This window comes from Spinacia oleracea, chromosome 6 (genome assembly GCF_020520425.1).
Source record: "Spinacia oleracea cultivar Varoflay chromosome 6, BTI_SOV_V1, whole genome shotgun sequence".
Lineage (NCBI taxonomy): Eukaryota > Viridiplantae > Streptophyta > Magnoliopsida > Caryophyllales > Amaranthaceae > Spinacia > Spinacia oleracea.
This window is the reverse complement of record NC_079492.1, coordinates 135,214,579-135,232,270: the sequence shown is the minus strand read 5'-3', so window position 1 is coordinate 135,232,270 and position 17,692 is coordinate 135,214,579. Positions and strand designations below refer to the sequence as shown.

Here is a 17,692-nt window from a genome sequence, read left to right as displayed (position 1 = left end):
CCAGGCAGCCAATCTTCCTGACCTCTCTATTTTGTCGAGTACTTTCTCGAGCGGTTGGTCAGTTAGTACTGTGATCTGGTGGGAGTCGAAGTATGGCCTCAGTTTTCGTGCAGCTACCACTACTGCATATGCGACTTTCTCGATGAGCGGGTACCAGGTTTCGGCCCCTATGAGTGTTCGGCTGGTGAAGTAGATTGGCTGTTGCTTCTTCTCTTCTTCCCGAAGAAGCACTGCGCTGACGGTTCCAGGGCTAACTGCGACATATAGGTACAGGGTTTCCCCCTCCTTTGGTCTGGCCAGTGTCGGCAGTTGAGCTAGGTGGGCTCTGAGTTGCTGAAAAGCTTCTTTTTGCTCCTGTTCCCATATCAGTTCGGGATCCACCTTCCTCGGGACCCCCTTTTTTTTGACTGGTTCTGCTTCTCCTCCGGGGGGGTTCTTTGGTTTCAGTGCTTTGAAGAAGGGGGCTCCTTTGTCCGAAGCTTTTGATATGAACCTTGTTAGTGCGGCTAACCTGCCGGTTAGCCTCTGCACATCTCTTTTGGTCTTCGGCTCGGGTAAATCCAATGCCGCTTGGACTTTGTCTGGGTTCGCGTCAATTCCTCTTTCGCTCACCATGAATCCAAGGAACTTCCCTGACTTCACCCCGAAGACGCATTTTTTCGGGTTCAGCTTCATGCTGTATTTCCTCAGATTTCCGAAGGTCTCTGCCAAGACTTTGACATGGTCTTCCTCCTTGATGCTTTTTACGATGGAGTCATCCACATAGACCTCCACATTCCTCCCTTTCTGGTCGGCGAAGACATGATCAACTAGCCTCTGGTAGGTGGCTCCGGCATTTTTCAAGCCGAAAGGCATCATTTTGTAGTTGAACACTCCTGCACTTGTGATGAATGCTGTCTTTGCCCTGTCGTCGGGGTGCATGAACACTTGGTGGTAGCCTGAAAAGGCATCCATGAAGCTGAGCAGTGCATGGCCGCTGGTGGAGTCCACCAATTGATCTATCCTTGGGGCAGGCTCGGTTCAGATCTTTGAAATCCACGCACATTCGCCATGAGCCGTTCGCTTTTTTGACCATCACCACGTTGGCCAGCCACTTCGGATACATGCATGGTTCGATGAATCCGGCCTCTTGCAACTTTTTCACCTCCTCAGCGATGGCTTTGTTTTTCTCCGAGGAGTAATTCCTCTTTTTTTGCTTGATTGGCCGAGCTTCAGCGTTGACGTCCAGCTTGTGACAAATCAGCTTCGGATTTGTCCCTGGCATATCTGCTGCTGACCATGCAAAGATGTCTTTGTGATCCCTGAGTAGTCGGATCAAATCGATTCGGAGCCCCGAGCTTAGGCCCTTGCCTATTCGGACGCTCCTGTCTGAATCTTCTTCGAGGAAGATATCCTCCATTTCTTGATCTGGTTCGGGAGATAGGGTTTCGGGGCGGGCATCAACTTCTGCGGGAGATAAGCTGCTCGTGCTTGCTCTTCTCTTTTTTGCCTCGCTTTCCTCTCCCGTAGCTCCTTTTTCTTCCTCGGGGCCGTCCCCTAGTTTGGGCTTTCGGACAGCAGTGTGGCAGGTTCTTCTCGCCACTTCTTGATCACCTCTGATTCGTTCGGCGAATCCTGCATCCGAGACGTATATCATCAGCTGATGGTATGTGGAGGGGACTGCTTGCATTTTGTGAATCATGGTTCTTCCCATGATTACGTTGTATACGGAATCGCAATCCATCACCAAAAATTCGTCCCGAAGGGTTTTTGCTGCTTGGCCTTCACCCACCGTGACTGGCAGGGTGATCTTTCCTCGAGGGATAGCTGCGGATCCGTTGAATTCGATCAGAGGATAACTGACTTTCGTCAGTGCTTCCTCTGGTTCTTCGAGGATCAGCTGCTCGAAGCAGTTTCTGAAGATGATATTGACGGCACTTCCTCCGTCGACTAACACTCGATGTACGTTGTGGTTATTGAGGTCCATGGAAATGACTAGAGGATCGTCATGTTTGTACTGGACTCCGAAGCAATCATCAGCAGTGAAGGTCATGTTCGGGGGGTGTGGCTGGTTGTCTCCCACCGCGCTGAAGTTGACCCGATGGGAGAGGGCTCTTAGGTGTTTCTTGCTGGCTTGGCCAGACTTCTGTCCCCCGAACACCACTAGGATGTCATTCTTCTTGTGCCCTGTTGCTTCGTAGACCCTTTTCTGGGGTTGCTCGTGTTGTTTGCCACTTGCGGCCTTTTCTTTTTCCTCCCTTCGGTCTAACAAGTACTGTTTCAGGTAGCCTCGGCGAACGAGGTCCTCAATGTTGTCTTTCAGCGAGTTGCATTCTTCGGTGTGGTGACCGAAGTCATCATGAAACTCGCACCATTTGTTCTTGTTTCTCCGAGCTGGGTTGGACTTGAGCTTCCCAGGTAGTTTCCACTTTTCATCATTTCTGTTGAGGCTAAAGATTTCTTTTCGGGGCAGAGTCAGTGGAGTGTAGTTAGTGTATCTGGGTTGAAGTTCACCCCTTCTCCCGTCTTTCTTCGGGCTCATCTCTCTAGCTCCTACTTTCTCCTTCCCTTTCCTTGAGCCGCCCTCGGGCTTGCTCTGGGTATTCTTTGTGTCTCTCGGATCCGACGATCCTTTCAATCTTGCAGCGGCCTTGTTGAACTCTTCGGTTCTGATGAACGCATCAGCCATTTGGAGCACGTCAGCTATTCTGGAGGGGTTCTTCATTGAGAGTTCGTCACGGAATTTCCCTTCCTGGAGCGCGTGCTTCAAGGCGAAGATGGCCACGTCTGGCTGCAAGTTTGGTATGTTTGTTGATTCCTTCATGAATCTGGCCATGAATTCTCTTAGACTTTCGTCTCTTTCTTGTTGGATTGAGGTCAGTTCTGCTGTGGTTCGCTCGGGGCGATTGTTGCTCACGAACTGTGTGCAGAATCTCTTTTTCAGCTTTTTCCAGCTCTTGATCGATCCCTTCGGCAGCGATCTAAACCACTCTCCCGCCACTCCGGTTAGCGTGGTTGGAAAATATTTACACCAACATGCTTCGGAGTAGGGACTCAAGAACATTTGCTGCTCGTAGGAGATGACATGATCCCTCGGATCTGTGATTCCGCTATAGGTTAGGTGTGCTGGCAGTCTTACCTTCGGTATTTCTTCCATGATCAGCTCGTCCGAGAAAGGGGATGACGTGGGAGTCATGATTCTTTTCCCGAGTCTAGCCCTGATGCCTTCGTTTGCCGAGGTTCTGTGATTAGAACGTTCGGGCGTACGATGGGGACTAGGGGTTCGATCATGCCTCCTGTCTCTTCTTCTTTCTCGGCTACTGACCTCGGGTCGTTCGCCAGATCTGCTTGACTCACCTACCCCGAGTCTCGTATGGATCGAAGGTCTTAACCTTGAGTGGACCGAGGGCCTCAACCTGCTGAGCACCGAGCTTCGGATCCGAGTGTTACGAGTAGTCGATTCGCTTTGGAGAGCTGTTGGAGTAGGCGATGGTCTTGCAAACCAATCTGGCTGTTGTTGTGCCCTTTTTTGGGTGTCCCACGTGCTTTCCATCCATCTCGACGTCAAGTGTGTTCCTGTCAAGGGGAGGAGCTCTCTTTCGGGTCTGGACACTTCTACACTGGGCTGTTCGTTCAGCCTTCGCCTGGTCCTCCTCTCTTCTCTGCGGTCCTTTGCCAATCCTTGCTGCTTCTCATTGAAGAGGAAGTTTTGCATGATGGTCATGGCCGCAGTGAGCTCTTCCCTAGTTGGAATCGGAGGTCCTGCGTTTGTGGCGGTCGTAGCTCTGCTTGGCTGTGACCTCGCCATCGATTGAGGGTGCTCCTCTTGGTCAGATTCTGAATCTGACCGCACCATCATATCGTCATCATTGTTGTTAATAACATCATTAACCATTTTCGCGGAAAGAGGTGATTGATGTCTTTCAAAGGCTTTGAAGTGTTCTTCCCCACAGACGGCGCCAAATTGTTCCGGTGTTGTAAAGATGGAAACAATGGGCTTCGAATGAAGGCCCTTTCGTATGTGTTGAAGATCTTGCTTGTTTGAATGAGTAGAGTCCGAATTCACCTGCACAAGAGCAAAGTCACTAGCCTCGGGGGTGTTTCCGAGGAAAGCCCCTCCGATGCCTAAGTAAGAACGATGCTCGGATTCTAGAGAGAAGTTCTCTAGAAGAGTAGTCTTAAGGCGATAAATTGGACGTACCTTGAGGTGTGAGCCTTGGCGGCCTATTTATAGTGTTTGCATAATAAATGCCCATAGGTCATTTATTGCTTTTGGGCCTTGGGCCTTGATGGATGGCTGACTAGCCATGGGTAGGTTTGATGCTGTTTGTTTAGAGCCATTGGGCTTTGGACTTAGTGGCCCAATTGGGAATCAATTGGGAGCCCAAACATTTATAATAATGACTTTTTTTTTTTGCAATAAGTTAAATGGTTTTGTTGTGTAGGAATAAGATTGTCATCTTGTTGGTGGCCTGTTTATACAAAGTTGACTAACAATATGTGCACTTGTAGTTAAAGAACAATATGAGTAAAAACAACATATTAATGGTAGACAATAAATTTTTGGCAATATACAGTGTAAAAGATACATCTCTATTTTATAAGAAAATTGTTAGTTAATTTGATGTCCAACAATAAAGTTTTAATATTGACATTTTATAGGTTGTGCACATACTTCTTGAAGTATTAAGCATGCATAACGTGCATTTAAACCTTGATAAATATTTGAGGAGATATGCCTAGGAAATCTCATACGTACTTCATATGTGAGTTGACTTGAACATATTAAAAAAGAAGAGAAGGATTGACCAACATAATTAAGCTAGTCTGATGGGCTACACTCTACCTATTAGGCTATTAGTCTATTGCCAATTAATTTTAGGATTTCGACTTGTATTTCGTCAAAGTCTCCCAAGAATGGGCTGGTGTATCACGTATGATGGCCCAATAAAGATAAAGATTTATCAAAATGCTTTTTCTTTTGATCTTTTTAACTATTCAAAAGTTCAACGTGTTCCATGTTAGAAATGCAATATTGCAAATAGGAGACTACCCTTTATCTTTATTTTTATATGAAATGTGTGTATATGTGACATTTTTTTAGAAGTAGGAAGGCTATTTTTGCACATTTAAGAGTATTTTCTTACTCAAATAAACTTATTAATTTGGTGTTCTAAATATGAATAAGAGATTGGCTTAGGTGTACCTACTTGTAGGTTTCTCATGAATTTTCGATGTGTACTATAGATTGTAGGTTCCGGGAATGCATTTGCCATTAATTATTCTTGAATATAATGGTTGAATCAAGCCTCACATTCACACAAATAATTGATCGGAAAATAAAATAAAATTAGGATAAATATACTTTAATTAATTCTAATTAATTACATTCAACAAATTGCATGATTTTGTAACCCCACAGAGATATGCACGTAGCCCTAACGCCCATGCACCTTCGAACGACGTTAGGTAAAGTCGTAAAGAGAGAATACCAACACCCGACTAAATTGCACCGACAATAATTCGAGATTTTTATAAAGGATTTTGCTTGATTATTGTTCTTTAATGCATAGTGAGGTTGTTGCCACTGATATTTTATTTGTACTTGGTCATCAAATAATGGTTGGAAATTTGGAATTACGACTGATTACTAATTTTACACCGGTTGTTTTAATGTATGTTCATGGACACACATCAAGAAAACTCAAATTTCATTAGTATATACAGTACTAAGTACTCTGCTTTCTATACATATTGACATTTTTTATATTCTGTATAAAAGGTAGGTTGAATATTTTAATTGTGAAATAATATAATATTCGATATCGATCAGGAGCAATAAATCGATGATAACAGTGGACAAAAAAGCCCATATCCACCCCCCAAAAAATGAAATAAAATAGAAAAAGTAAAGGGTGCTCTTAAATGAATGGGTTAAAATATTGAGAGTTGGTCATATATACTGTTAACGTTTGTATAAATACAATCATTGTTATATAAATATTGTCGTGGATAATCCACCACTAATACAACGTTACAAAAATTATTAACAAAGCTGACATCTACTTCCTATTAGCGGTGGGTATACCCAAATGAGTAGACAAAGTTTTTCCCTTTAATACCATCTCATTAATTGGGGAAATCGGTTTTACCACCGAATCATTTGTTTGAAAACTAATCCGTATATAGTTGAAATTATGCAATTATATGACAAGCTTGATAAAAAAAAATGTTTTTTTTTGCTGGGTTATCCTCTGTAAGATCGCCTAGATTGTAGTCTAATTTTCAGACACAAAGAAATGAAGAATGGCAATGATATATAATCCACTAGTCCACTCTACAATGATTAGAAGGCGAAAGAATTTCTTGTGCTTCATTACATAAGTTGCATTCATAGATTTACAAGCATCCATATATCAGATTATGGAGGCGACTTCCCAAGAATTGTCTGTTTTAATCAATATATACATACATACATACATAATATACATAGATGGTCTTCAAACAATTGATTATACGATCTTTGATCGTTCCATAATGGAATAAAGTTCAGCACAGTACAAAACAAGATTTCCGTCACCTGAAAACAAAACAAAAACACACACAAAATTGTAAATTTTTTTCTGACCCAACAAACCTAATGTCACAAAAATCAAAAGGGTAATTTTATTTCCTAGTGAATGTTATTTTAGACAATAAATAAATAAAAAAATAAAGACAAAATATTGCAATTTGAACAGGCCATATCTCTGCTCGATCAAGAAGTCCATAATGTTTCAGAACTCAATAATAATGTGACTAAACGTAAGGTTGAAAAATCCCCACAGCAGAAATGATTTGCATCAGTGTCTTCAGGGAACATACAATATTACATGCATTACAAGCGCGCTTAAAAACTATACTCAATATGGTCATTACATATGGCAATGATGTAAATCATGTACTTCATAATTGATTATGAAGCGCCACTAGAGCTAGAGCTAGAGCTTTCAGATAAAATACACGACGTTAGCTGCTCCCAGCAGTCATTATATCTCTGAGAGGTATTGGCGGCAACGGAGCAACAATATTTTCAAGTACATGTACTGTGAATTTGTGAGTACTTAACTCCGAACAGTCAGAGGGGTTTGCTCAATTATATTAGTAGTAGAGGGGTTCAATTAACTGGCTATTTATGGTTCACTAACACACAAGAGTATTTTGCAATATTCCATTTCGCGTCTTCTACTACATCAACATCGGTCTATCTTAAGATTGTAATCTATTTTTACCCAGTAGTAGAGGATGCTTGACACAAGTCATGATACCTTACACAAAGATCACTATATAATTTTAGCACTGACATGAATAATGCCACCTCCTAAATAAAATGTCAACTTCACACAGGCTTTCCAAGCTACTGGTGTTTGGGTGCTAAAATAGGCATACTATTTTAGCCCAAAGCTAATGAGACCCACTCAAGCCCAATATCACTCAGAAAGCTTAAAGAGCCCCAAAGGCCCAACAGGACCACTATATATACGGATATACCCCACATGGGGCAAGGTAAAAGACGTCATTCTCTAACCCTAGAGAAGCCATCATACTCTCTCTCTCCCCAAAATACTATCAATTGTACTGGCTTTAGCGTCGGAGGCTCCGCCTCGGGGATCCCCTCGAGGGCCCGGAGTTCATCTTGCAGGCACCATACATGATACACGGCCGGAACTCAAGACACCAAGGACACTTATGCCATCATCATGGCATCGTTTCATACCCGAAATAACTGGTAACTTCAAATGTTTAACCGCACAAAAATAAGGCAAACTGGGAGAGAAAACAACTACCACAAGAATTCACTGCTAGAAAGAGGGGAAACTTGACGAAAGAACGATAGAAAATTCAACTTCATAACTAAATACAAAGTGAAGGCTTACCATGAAGAATAAAAGGTATAAAAGTTCTGAACAACAAGGAAGCTTAATCTGAGACTGAACTTGTAGCATAAGGAGCTGACATCTGGCGATCAGTCATTTGAGTAATCATTTGTGGTGGTCCTACCTGCATGACTTGATTGGGAAGCACGATCAGATCCATTATTCATTCTGCTATCAAGTCTTTCCATCATGCGAGCAATCCCAGAATTCACCTCTCTGCGAACCTCAGTACCAAGCTCGGCCATGGATGTGCTGCGAGCAAATAGCCTCTCCTTCCAGCCTCTAGTATTCCTCGATATACATTCCTTGTACCTTTACAATAACAAATTGTTAGCTTCAAGATGCTGAAACAGAATCTCGCGCGGTAGCTCCAATATGTTTTTACGGAACTGCAAAATCTGTGAAATAATACCTCATTGACCAGGAATTAAAGCGAGATCTTAAAGATTCTGACTGCAGCTCTGATTGTTCTGCCGTGTTCTGACTTCTCATGAAAGATTGACTACCAAGGCTTCTAGACAGGGAGAGATAAACATGAAAGTCATAGTAAAAAACACAGTAACTTAGCCAGCCAATACATGTATAAGAATCCAAAAGCAATAACAGGGAATTAGATGTATACCGAGTTTCTGATAAAACACTTTGTCGATTTGCTGATGCAAAATTAGATCGAATCCTATGAGCATAACCCTCATCAGTTTGTGGTGGAGGAAGTGAGACTGGCACTGGAGCATCTGAACTACTCCGGCTCAGTATGGTAGCACTTCCTAGAGACACTGAAGGAGAATGACTTTCATCTCCAACAGGATTCATAGAATTCAAAATAGAACCATCATGAAGAGCATTAGAAGATGAGAAAACAAAGAACGGATGATGTCCCGATGAAGACGACCAGCTCCTTTGGCCTTCCCTCCGGAAAACAAGATGTCCACTTCTCATGGCAGCTGCAGCAGCCAAGTGTTGAAATATATGCTCTTCAAGATCAACTTCACCAACATCCGTAGGTAACTGCCAGTGTTCAGAGATATTTCCATGATATAAGACAAACTGAAGTCAAATACATTTAGAAGAAAAGATTAAACAAGGAAAAAAACAAGGCAGGCTGATAGAAAACAAACATGAACTTCAAGATTCTCAAGGCTGGGATGGTAGAATGATGTCCGATTCCTCGATCTATTAGCTCTGAGACTCCTCTCATGTTCCACAGATTCCAGCAATTGCTGACTACTCCAAGATGCAGAAAAAGTGTCCATCAAATAAACAAACAAAAGATTGCACAAATGAAAATTCAATGTGCAAAAAAGCAGGAGCTAGAAACCTTGCTTCATCTTTCAGGCTGATTGGTCGCCAACACATTGGGCAGTTTGAGCTTCTATGGCACCTTCAGAACACAATTTAAGTAAATTAAATGTCTGCGCATGGTAAGAGAATGTTGGCAGTGCAGGCGTCAATACCCACTAAGGTCATAAACAACTAGAACACTAACACGCTGAAATCTAAGAGCCTAAGGCCAGATATAAACTTCAAATTTCAGACATACTCATGGTAAAAATTCCAAGAGACATACTCATGGTAACAATTCCAAGAAAAACAATCATTGATACAAAGACCGCCTAGATTCTAATGTCTATCAACCAACTTTCCAACAAGAAGAGCTGGTCTAGCACCATGGGCCTTATCTTCTCACAAAATATACCTATAGTTTGCTACAATTGACCAATAAGAGCTTGAAACATCATTCACTAGTAACCGATTTCTTTAGGTCACCAAGGCACTTTTGGAAGACACCCCAAGTAGTAGGGATTGTTGTGAATTTGTGAGATATGAAATAGTTGGGATTATTAAAAGCGGAATGGCATTAGTTAGGATAAAATTTTCAAAAATATATCCAAACCATACTAACAATTGTACAGAGTAATAAAAAGAACAGGAAATTTATAACTGTAAAAAGATGTGGAGAAGAAGTTCAAAATGGAAAATGACAAGAAGAAAAAATTTACAAAAAGAATGAACCTGTGGGCTGCAGTAAATAAATAGACTCAACAAAGGAAATCAACAAAAAGGATTAACCTAAAACCGTGTAGAAACTCATTGATTGTTGTAGTAGGAATTTTAGGCATATAAAGCGGAAAATCAGCAATATGAATGTGAAAAGAACTTCTTGCTGAAAGGTTTGTCTCCCTCGCTACTTTGAACACCTAAAACTACAATCTCGACATCATGGATTTTTTGTGTTGTTTGTTTAGGCGGTTCATGGTTCAGTCATTTTATTATGTACTTTGTTAGTTTGGTATTGTTTGGTTTAACGGCCCCTAGTAAGTCTCTTTATATCAGTTTCCAATTTAAAGGCATGCTTGGAATCTTGGATGAGGATAATGCATTAAGAGGGTAATAAAAGTCAAACTTGGAAAAATGAAGGTGAATGAAGATGATGTTAAAGAGGATGAGGTGGTGATAAAGTAAATAAGCTAGTTGTGGATGAGAAATAGAGATGGATAAGGGGATAACCCTCATTGTGAGGGTAATAGTTAACCACCCCCACCATATGGTAACTTTAACCCCAAAATGAGGGTAAGTATTCCCCTCCTGTCCTTCTCATCACACCATCACTAACTCATTCTCTATTCTTATCACTATCTCATCTCTCCCTACAACTATTCATATTTATTTTCATTTTCTATCCCCATTTCAAGCATAACCTAAAAGGAAAAAAATAAATTAGTTCCTCTATTTCTATCTGGTTTTTCTACTTTCCTATATAATCTGTATCAAATTCAATTTCTTATTTAGAATATTTCCTTATAAGGCCAGCATTTCTCCTTATTTTAAGGCCAAATACCCCACCCAATGGGTCCTACTCCTACTTACCTCCACGCACTCCTTCCACCCCCCCTTTATTATCATTATTTACCCCATTTACCAAATGGATCCCACTTACCCCCATTAACTTCACTTACCTATTTTTATTATATTTTTATCTACTTTTCAAGGTCTCTTCCTGTATTCCAACTAGGAACAACAAATAGAGACAGAGGGAGTAATATACAAAGAAAAAGAATCACCATTAAAAAAAAAAACTAGGAAGGCATATCATTCTACTACTGAAACTATTCATGTGTATATTCTATTATTCTGAAGAAAATAGTATGTTAGATGAAAATGGCTACAGAAGAAAAACTTTGATCCAAATTTCCTTCTTCATATGGTGACTCACTGGCTCCTACAAATTCGAACAGTATGCTTATCTACCAATATTAACCGTTAGAATAGTTTTAATTATGTAGAAATCAATTTTGAAACGTAAAAGGGAGAGATAGAAAAACAGGTAGTGATCAAGATAAAGGGAAAAACAGGGTTTTGGATCCTCTAGAGTTCTTAAATAACTCTACAAGGTAGACTTTGAACAATATCAACCATTGAATGAAAAATCAATGGTTCATATATTATCTTTCCAAAATTCCCCTATTTTTTCTCATCAATATGAGCCATTGATTTTAAAATGTATGGTTTAGATACAACTCTACCTTGTAGAGTTTTATTAAAACTCTAAAGGATCCGGACTCGAAGAACAGTGATTACTTGTTGGCACAACCACTAATTTCGAAGGAGATAAAAAGGCTTGTATATGGATTATTAGTGGAAGAAGGAACGGAAAAGAAAGGACGTGACATGATTACACTTTTCTCGTTAGCCTTTACCTAGGATGAATTGTTTGAATTCCTTGACAATTAGGATTATCGTAACAACAAAAACAAAGGAGAACTCGAGAGGGAAACCACTCATGTGGTACTTTTTTTTAGGAGGAAATCAAATAAATAGGAAATAAGAGAATTAGTACGGAGTACCTACAATTGGGTCCCTCAAAAAGTAAAATTGAGTAGAATTTAGAAAAACGGATGGAAGGAAAGTGAGAATAACTTAGAAAAACGGATTAAAACGGAAAAAGTGAGTAGAACTTAGGAAATTAATGGATCTAATTTTTTTCATCCAAAATCAACAAAGTGTCTCTCCCTAAAGTTGAAAAGTTGCCTGAGGAGGAACAAGTAAATCTTAATAGTACTTAGTTAGAACATATCATCGAAAGTGTCAAGATTAGTACCATTCAAGGATGCAATGAAGGTGAAACTCATGCTTGCAATCAGTTACCTGAAAATGTTGGAAAAAAAAATGGTGTGAGAAGAAAGATGAACCACGCATCAAATGTAAGGCGCAATTATCACAATGCACAAAGATAACTCCATCAGGACATTATCTTAGCCTTATTTTGTTTCTCAATATAGAGAAGCCAACCAGTCGAGGACAATTAATTTCAGGTTCAAGTCATTTTCAGGTCAATGGGTTAAAGGATTTTAGGACCCCTTAATATTTACTCGCATATTTTAAGTGCAATACGCATGAGCTTGTCTCAACAAAAGTAAATACAAAATATATGCTGCAAATATCAGGTCATGGTAACTAATAAACATAGTCTTTCATAGCCAAATCCGTCCATACAAATGATGTCCAAGTTAAATGAAAACCATGCTAAACAGTTGAAAGATTTTTTTGAAGGAAAAATCACACTCTCCTCTTTTATACTAAGTAACTTTTAATGCTATGCTTTGGGTCAAGTTAGGTTTGACCAAAAAAATTGGGCTTGTACAAACTTTGACTTTGGGTCGATTTTTTTTGTTAAATGCCCACTTGTTTCAGGTTGGTTGAATTTGACAAGTGATGTCTACCAAGAACAATGTGTAAACAACCACAGCGGGTCATGATTTTGGCGAAGAACCAGGATTTCACCCCCGCTAGGTATAAATTTACCCTGGGAAAAGAAATGCTTTAAATAAGCTTTAACCTCAGGATCACAGTAATTTTCTTTTATCTCGACTAGAACAATTCCCATTATGTGCAACCCCGTGAATAGCGTCTACCACCTTCAAAGAGAATAAAAAACATCTTCTCCTGGTAGGAAGTAGGTTTTGAAGCAATTATGAAAAGACAGGGTCCAGAAAAGGTTGTGAGCACTGAGCAGTCTCAAGGGAAGCCTTAATAGCGGATACCTTGAACAGTGGAAAGCAGCATAGGAAATATTTACTTACAAACTTCAAAGCACAACCTCACTTACACATCTTTATTAGGATTTCCACCTCTGAAAATCATACATATACCACAGCATAGCATAAAAATATACAATCGACACAAGGAGAAAGGCCCCATGGCCATTCATAGAGGGATTTTGCTGTTACTCAGTCTTCAATCCTGTTCTTTAAAGACCTGTCTTTTCTTCTCTCGAGGTTAACAGATTGATAAAGATTATAATTACAACGATATTCTAAAAGGTTTCACCCTCAAATGACATAACAATGTAACAGAAATTTGAAGTTTAAAGATGTCAAACTCCAAAAAGATGTCTTGTCTGTTTGCCACATAAATTTGATGGATCGACAACCTTATAGCTCATGCAAATGGAATGAAATTGGACTTTTTCCTCAGCATTAGTTCACAAAAAGAAGGTTAAATTCTCAGCTGATGAGTTGAATTCCCGGATTCAGCATATTATGTTTAGGTGTACAATGACAATTTTCAACTCCACCAGGCAAGTGAGGCAACTGAAATGTTGTAGGAGAATTATCTGATAGTGCAACAAAAGATCCAAACTTCCAGATTAGACCCCTTCCCCAAAAGCTTACTAGAATATGTATTGATGAAGGTGTAGATGCAAACCAACAGAAGTATAAAATGCACATCTTTGCTCAGAAGCTCTAGAGAAAAGGCGGGAAAGCCTGTGGTGTGCTTAAGCAAAAGAAGATAAAAAAAAAAAAAGATGTCTAAACAAGGACAAAGGTGTGTACAGGAAACTGCAGAAGAGGGGGAAATCCATGTCCCTGATCTTTATGGATATTCCACCAGTCAGAAAACATTTCAGCAACTAAATCAAATTGCTTCATAACTCTTAAATCACAAGAAATGACTTCAACTGAATCAACTGATGTTTGAAACTCTTATCTCTTAAAATTGTATGCAGATTCCTCTTCCTCGATGACTTGATATTGATAAGGAATCAACTTCAAACTTTCATCTCTATATAAGAAATAGGCACCTAAGCGACTAGTTTAAGATTTTCTTAGATGCTTCTTCTCTACATCAAATTGATCCTTCCCAATCAAAATGCATTGATTTGTTGGCTCGCAAGCAAAATACAGGCTATCGAATATGATAGTTTCAGGCTTTCAGCACAATAATCTCCTCTCTAACCTTTCGCACTTGGTGCAATAGAAGATGTTTGCTTTTAAAGAACTTGGTTTATTTGTATAAAAGACAAGTATGCTAGAAGTTTGCCTTCATTGTCATACTAAGTATGCTTTGATTTGCTAAACAGACACACTTATATTTTGGAGAGGGGACCAAAATGTTGTCTGAACAATATAATGTTTTAATAGCAGAAAGCCACATCTCCCAAAAAGTTTCAGCTCAACTAAAGTCAATATCTTACTTTCAAATTCAGGTAATAAACATAGAAATGAAATAATGAATATCAACTTAGTTGATATTATGATACTCCCTCCGTCCCAGATTAGTTGTTACACTTTCCTTTTTCGTCCGTCCCAGATTAGTTGTTACACTTCTAAATTAGGAATGACCCCACAATTATTATATTGTCTCTCTCTTCCCACTAAATGTTTTTTTGTCCCCACACCCTCTCTCATTCAATTAAAAAAAATACTCCACTAACTCCTATCACATCTACTTTTCCAATAAAATAAAAATTGATAACCAAACAACCACTTATCACCCAAAACTTTGTGCAAAAGTAAGTGTAACAACTAATATGGGACGGAGGGAGTATTATCTTTATATTCAACTATTTCAAGTAAGCAAAGACAAATCGTACCATGAAAATACAGACAATCAAAAGAATTACACAACAATACCGTTGAAGGATCACTTTCAGAAAAATCTTCAAGGCATATGCTGCAGGCATCATCACATGCTCCTTGCATTTCACCTTCTAGAAAGGTTCCAATATTCGTTGAATGATCATAACTCTCCCTAACAGTGTCCATTCCTGAAAGCTCCTATTCCAAGTCAAACAGAAAGCACATATAAGAATAGGAAATAAATCTACAAGGTGTTATAGAAGTGTTGCTTAAGTATTACTGTAGCAAAAGCCCCTCATGGAGACCAGTTGCAGCAATGTGATTGACTTAGGACTCTAAAACCTATAAGGCTTGAAGAGATCCATGGGCACATGATAGGATCTTCCCTTAAGGAGGGAGAGTTTTCAACATATCAAGTGCCTTATATAAAAAAGGAGTGATATTTGTGATTGCCTCAAATTATTCAACCTTCCTACCATAATAAAAAGGATATTTGCACTTTGTGTTTAAGTGGACCACTTATAGGTACAAATTGGATGCTTCCCATTTCCCACTATAGAGTTTCCTGGATTAGGTTGGCATTTAAGGCTCATATCGTAGGTGCCTAATGCTTACAATTTTCCCCATGCTTCTGCCTCTTACATTATCATTTTTCTGTTGTGTTTGGGATGCTTTCTTTAATATAGCTACCAAGATTTCAAGCTCCTACAAGGTCTTGTATGCATGGTCCGCCAAAATGCATTAGCACAAGAAGCCTTACTATAATTTATTTTCCAGAAGCAGTGTTTCAGAATATCGACCCCAACTATTTGGAATGCGGTTTCCACAACTCCTTATAAACACAAGACAAATTCTGACTATACGTAATAGAATGAACAACTTTAGCAGCCATCCAACATCATTCTCTTCACAATAAGTTTCGAAACTTTAGGTCTTTAATGAAAGTTTTAGAGGACTTTAGGTCGTCAAAGCGGAGGTTAGAACTTAGACGTGGTATAGTTCAGGAGTGAAATCATATCCATGAATTCACATATCTCACTTTCTCTCTCTGAAATTACACAAAACAACTTCCATTTTCCAATGAATCTAAACAGGGTATTTCTTTGTTTCATTTACTCCTTAAAAACATTCTATCTCAATCCAATTCGAGTAGCTATCCCTCCATCAGTATGATACATAGAACATAAATTGCCACAAAAAAAAAGGGTTTTCAAATTTCAAAGGGTTGCCACAAACACAAATTCATTAAAGGAGAAATTTCAAAATTCCTCAAACCCATTTAACTGCAAATCACACATGCGCAAAAGGGTTTTTCTTTTTATACCGCAATAATAATTAATGATGAATAACAAAACCCAGTTCACAACAAATATAATTATAAAAATAAAAACAAAGATACCCATGAAATTTCGAAAGGGGAATAGTGTTGAAAATTCCCAGTTTCAGCAGGGTACACATTAAAAAGAAGTAAACAAATTCAACATCAACTTAAAGAACATTAAATAATTTGATCATGCCAATCAAATGTACCATAAAGTTGCATTGAAAAAGCCATGAAATAAAAACAATTGAATACAAAATTAGTTAAGGTACCTCAATTGGGGAATTCAGAAATGGCAGGGCAATTTTTGCCCATGAAAGGGAGAAATGAGGCGGGAGCTGAAGAATTCCCAGAAAATGTGAACGTCAAATGTGAATTGCAAATTTTTTGAAATTTAAGTTTAAAAAATGTTGGGACCTTAATTGTAGGAAATAATGGGAATTTTGGGATTTGCCATTTCATGAGAGAAGCAAGAGCCAAAGAGGGAGGGAGAGAGAGAAATGAAGACACATCTCCAAATTATCCCGATTATTACTAATTTATTGGATTTGGGATATCTCATATCTGTATCAAGCTTTGCTAAATTGTCATTCCTAACTAATCGCAACAGTTTAGTCGGTTACAAATTTGATCAATAACTACGATTCATGTTTAGGTTCCGGTAATGTTCAAATAGTTGTATGAGAAAATTAGGGAATGACCTTTTCTCTTCATATTGAATTTTGGTTGCATGTATTTTGTTTATTTAAAATATGTTTGGTAAAAAATGGACATTGAATGTTATTAACAACATTCAATGTATTGATTGTTAAAAAAGAGTGACCATGCTTGGTTTTTTTAGTACTTGTGGAGTTGGAGATGAGGAGGATGATGCATGCATGTGACATATAAGTTCAAAGTTTATTAACGATTAGGCGCTCTTTTACAATAATTTGTGTTTTCCGGTTAGGCACACAATCAAATATCGATTCCTATTATACAAATAAATTATATTCATGGAGAATTTTGTATCCACTTAAAATATATATATAAAATCCTCTTAATTTTTACGTACTCTTTTTTAAAATGATTGTTGTTCATGTTCCATGAAATTTGAAACATGCATTCCACATATTTAGATGTAGTAATAAATATATGAAGTATGTACCAAAATTATACTTTACATCAATTATCTTTGGCTACATCCTTCCTAGATCAAACACGAAACAAGTTGTATTGACCATCAGAAATAGTTATCATGTCTGTAGTCGAGAAGAAGTTTAGAAAATAAAGATAATTGTCCTATTTATAGGGATTGTTAACGATTTACGCAACATTTTCAATGGTTTTTCTTTGAAGGACGACTGTGTGAGAGGCTATTTCAAATAGCTCAGCTCTTAGTGATTCCGACATTCAAGGGCCAACAACAAGAGTGTTTGTTTTAGTGTTGGCTTTTAAACTTTGGTTTGTAAGAGCAAGTAATGCTCATGTTATTAGTTTGTTTCATCTAAGGGTTGTAAATGGCCGACTAGTGTATCTTGTTTTAGTTTGAACCTTTTAATTTATGTATGATTAAGCTTATGTCAAAAAAAATAAAAAAAAATACAATGCAAATGTACTTCAATTTGCATGATATG

The 17,692-nt window shown here is 38.7% G+C and overlaps 1 protein-coding gene across 6 annotated transcripts; it reads right to left on the bottom strand.

Annotated features, from left to right (window-relative positions):
• Nucleotides 1-6,279: 6,279 nt before the first annotated feature.
• Nucleotides 6,280-16,713, bottom strand: LOC110798142 (E3 ubiquitin-protein ligase RHF2A). 6 transcript variants are annotated; one of them, XM_056830715.1, is made up of 9 exons: nucleotides 16,349-16,713; nucleotides 14,810-14,953; nucleotides 11,995-12,041; nucleotides 9,214-9,276; nucleotides 9,014-9,119; nucleotides 8,518-8,903; nucleotides 8,308-8,409; nucleotides 7,896-8,207; nucleotides 6,280-6,559 (listed from the first exon to the last, which is right to left on the bottom strand). In XM_056830715.1, exons 2-8 carry the CDS (start codon nucleotides 14,939-14,941, stop codon nucleotides 7,985-7,987), a joined length of 1,059 nt encoding a protein of 352 aa, XP_056686693.1. In that variant the 5' UTR covers nucleotides 14,942-14,953; nucleotides 16,349-16,713; the 3' UTR covers nucleotides 6,280-6,559; nucleotides 7,896-7,984. The 6 variants fall into 6 exon arrangements, with proteins under 6 accessions (XP_056686693.1, XP_021858987.1, XP_056686694.1 ...); XM_022003295.2 differs by having other exon boundaries at nucleotides 8,308-8,406; nucleotides 16,349-16,599; XM_056830716.1 differs by lacking the exons at nucleotides 11,995-12,041; nucleotides 14,810-14,953; nucleotides 16,349-16,713 and adding an exon at nucleotides 9,966-10,388 and having other exon boundaries at nucleotides 8,308-8,406.
• Nucleotides 16,714-17,692: the final 979 nt, after the last annotated feature.

Bases quoted from the DNA above. Each gene is read 5' to 3' on its own strand.
- LOC110798142 (XM_056830715.1), bottom strand. From the start codon at position 14,941: ATGGACACTGTTAGGGAGAGTTATGATCATTCAACGAATATTGGAACC. The intron at 9,277-11,994 runs GTACTAATCTTG...TGTGTTCTGAAG, and splicing joins CTTCATTGCATCCTTGAATG to GTGCCATAGAAGCTCAAACT. The intron at 9,120-9,213 runs GTTTCTAGCTCC...ATCTTGGAGTAG, and splicing joins AGCCTGAAAGATGAAGCAAG to TCAGCAATTGCTGGAATCTG.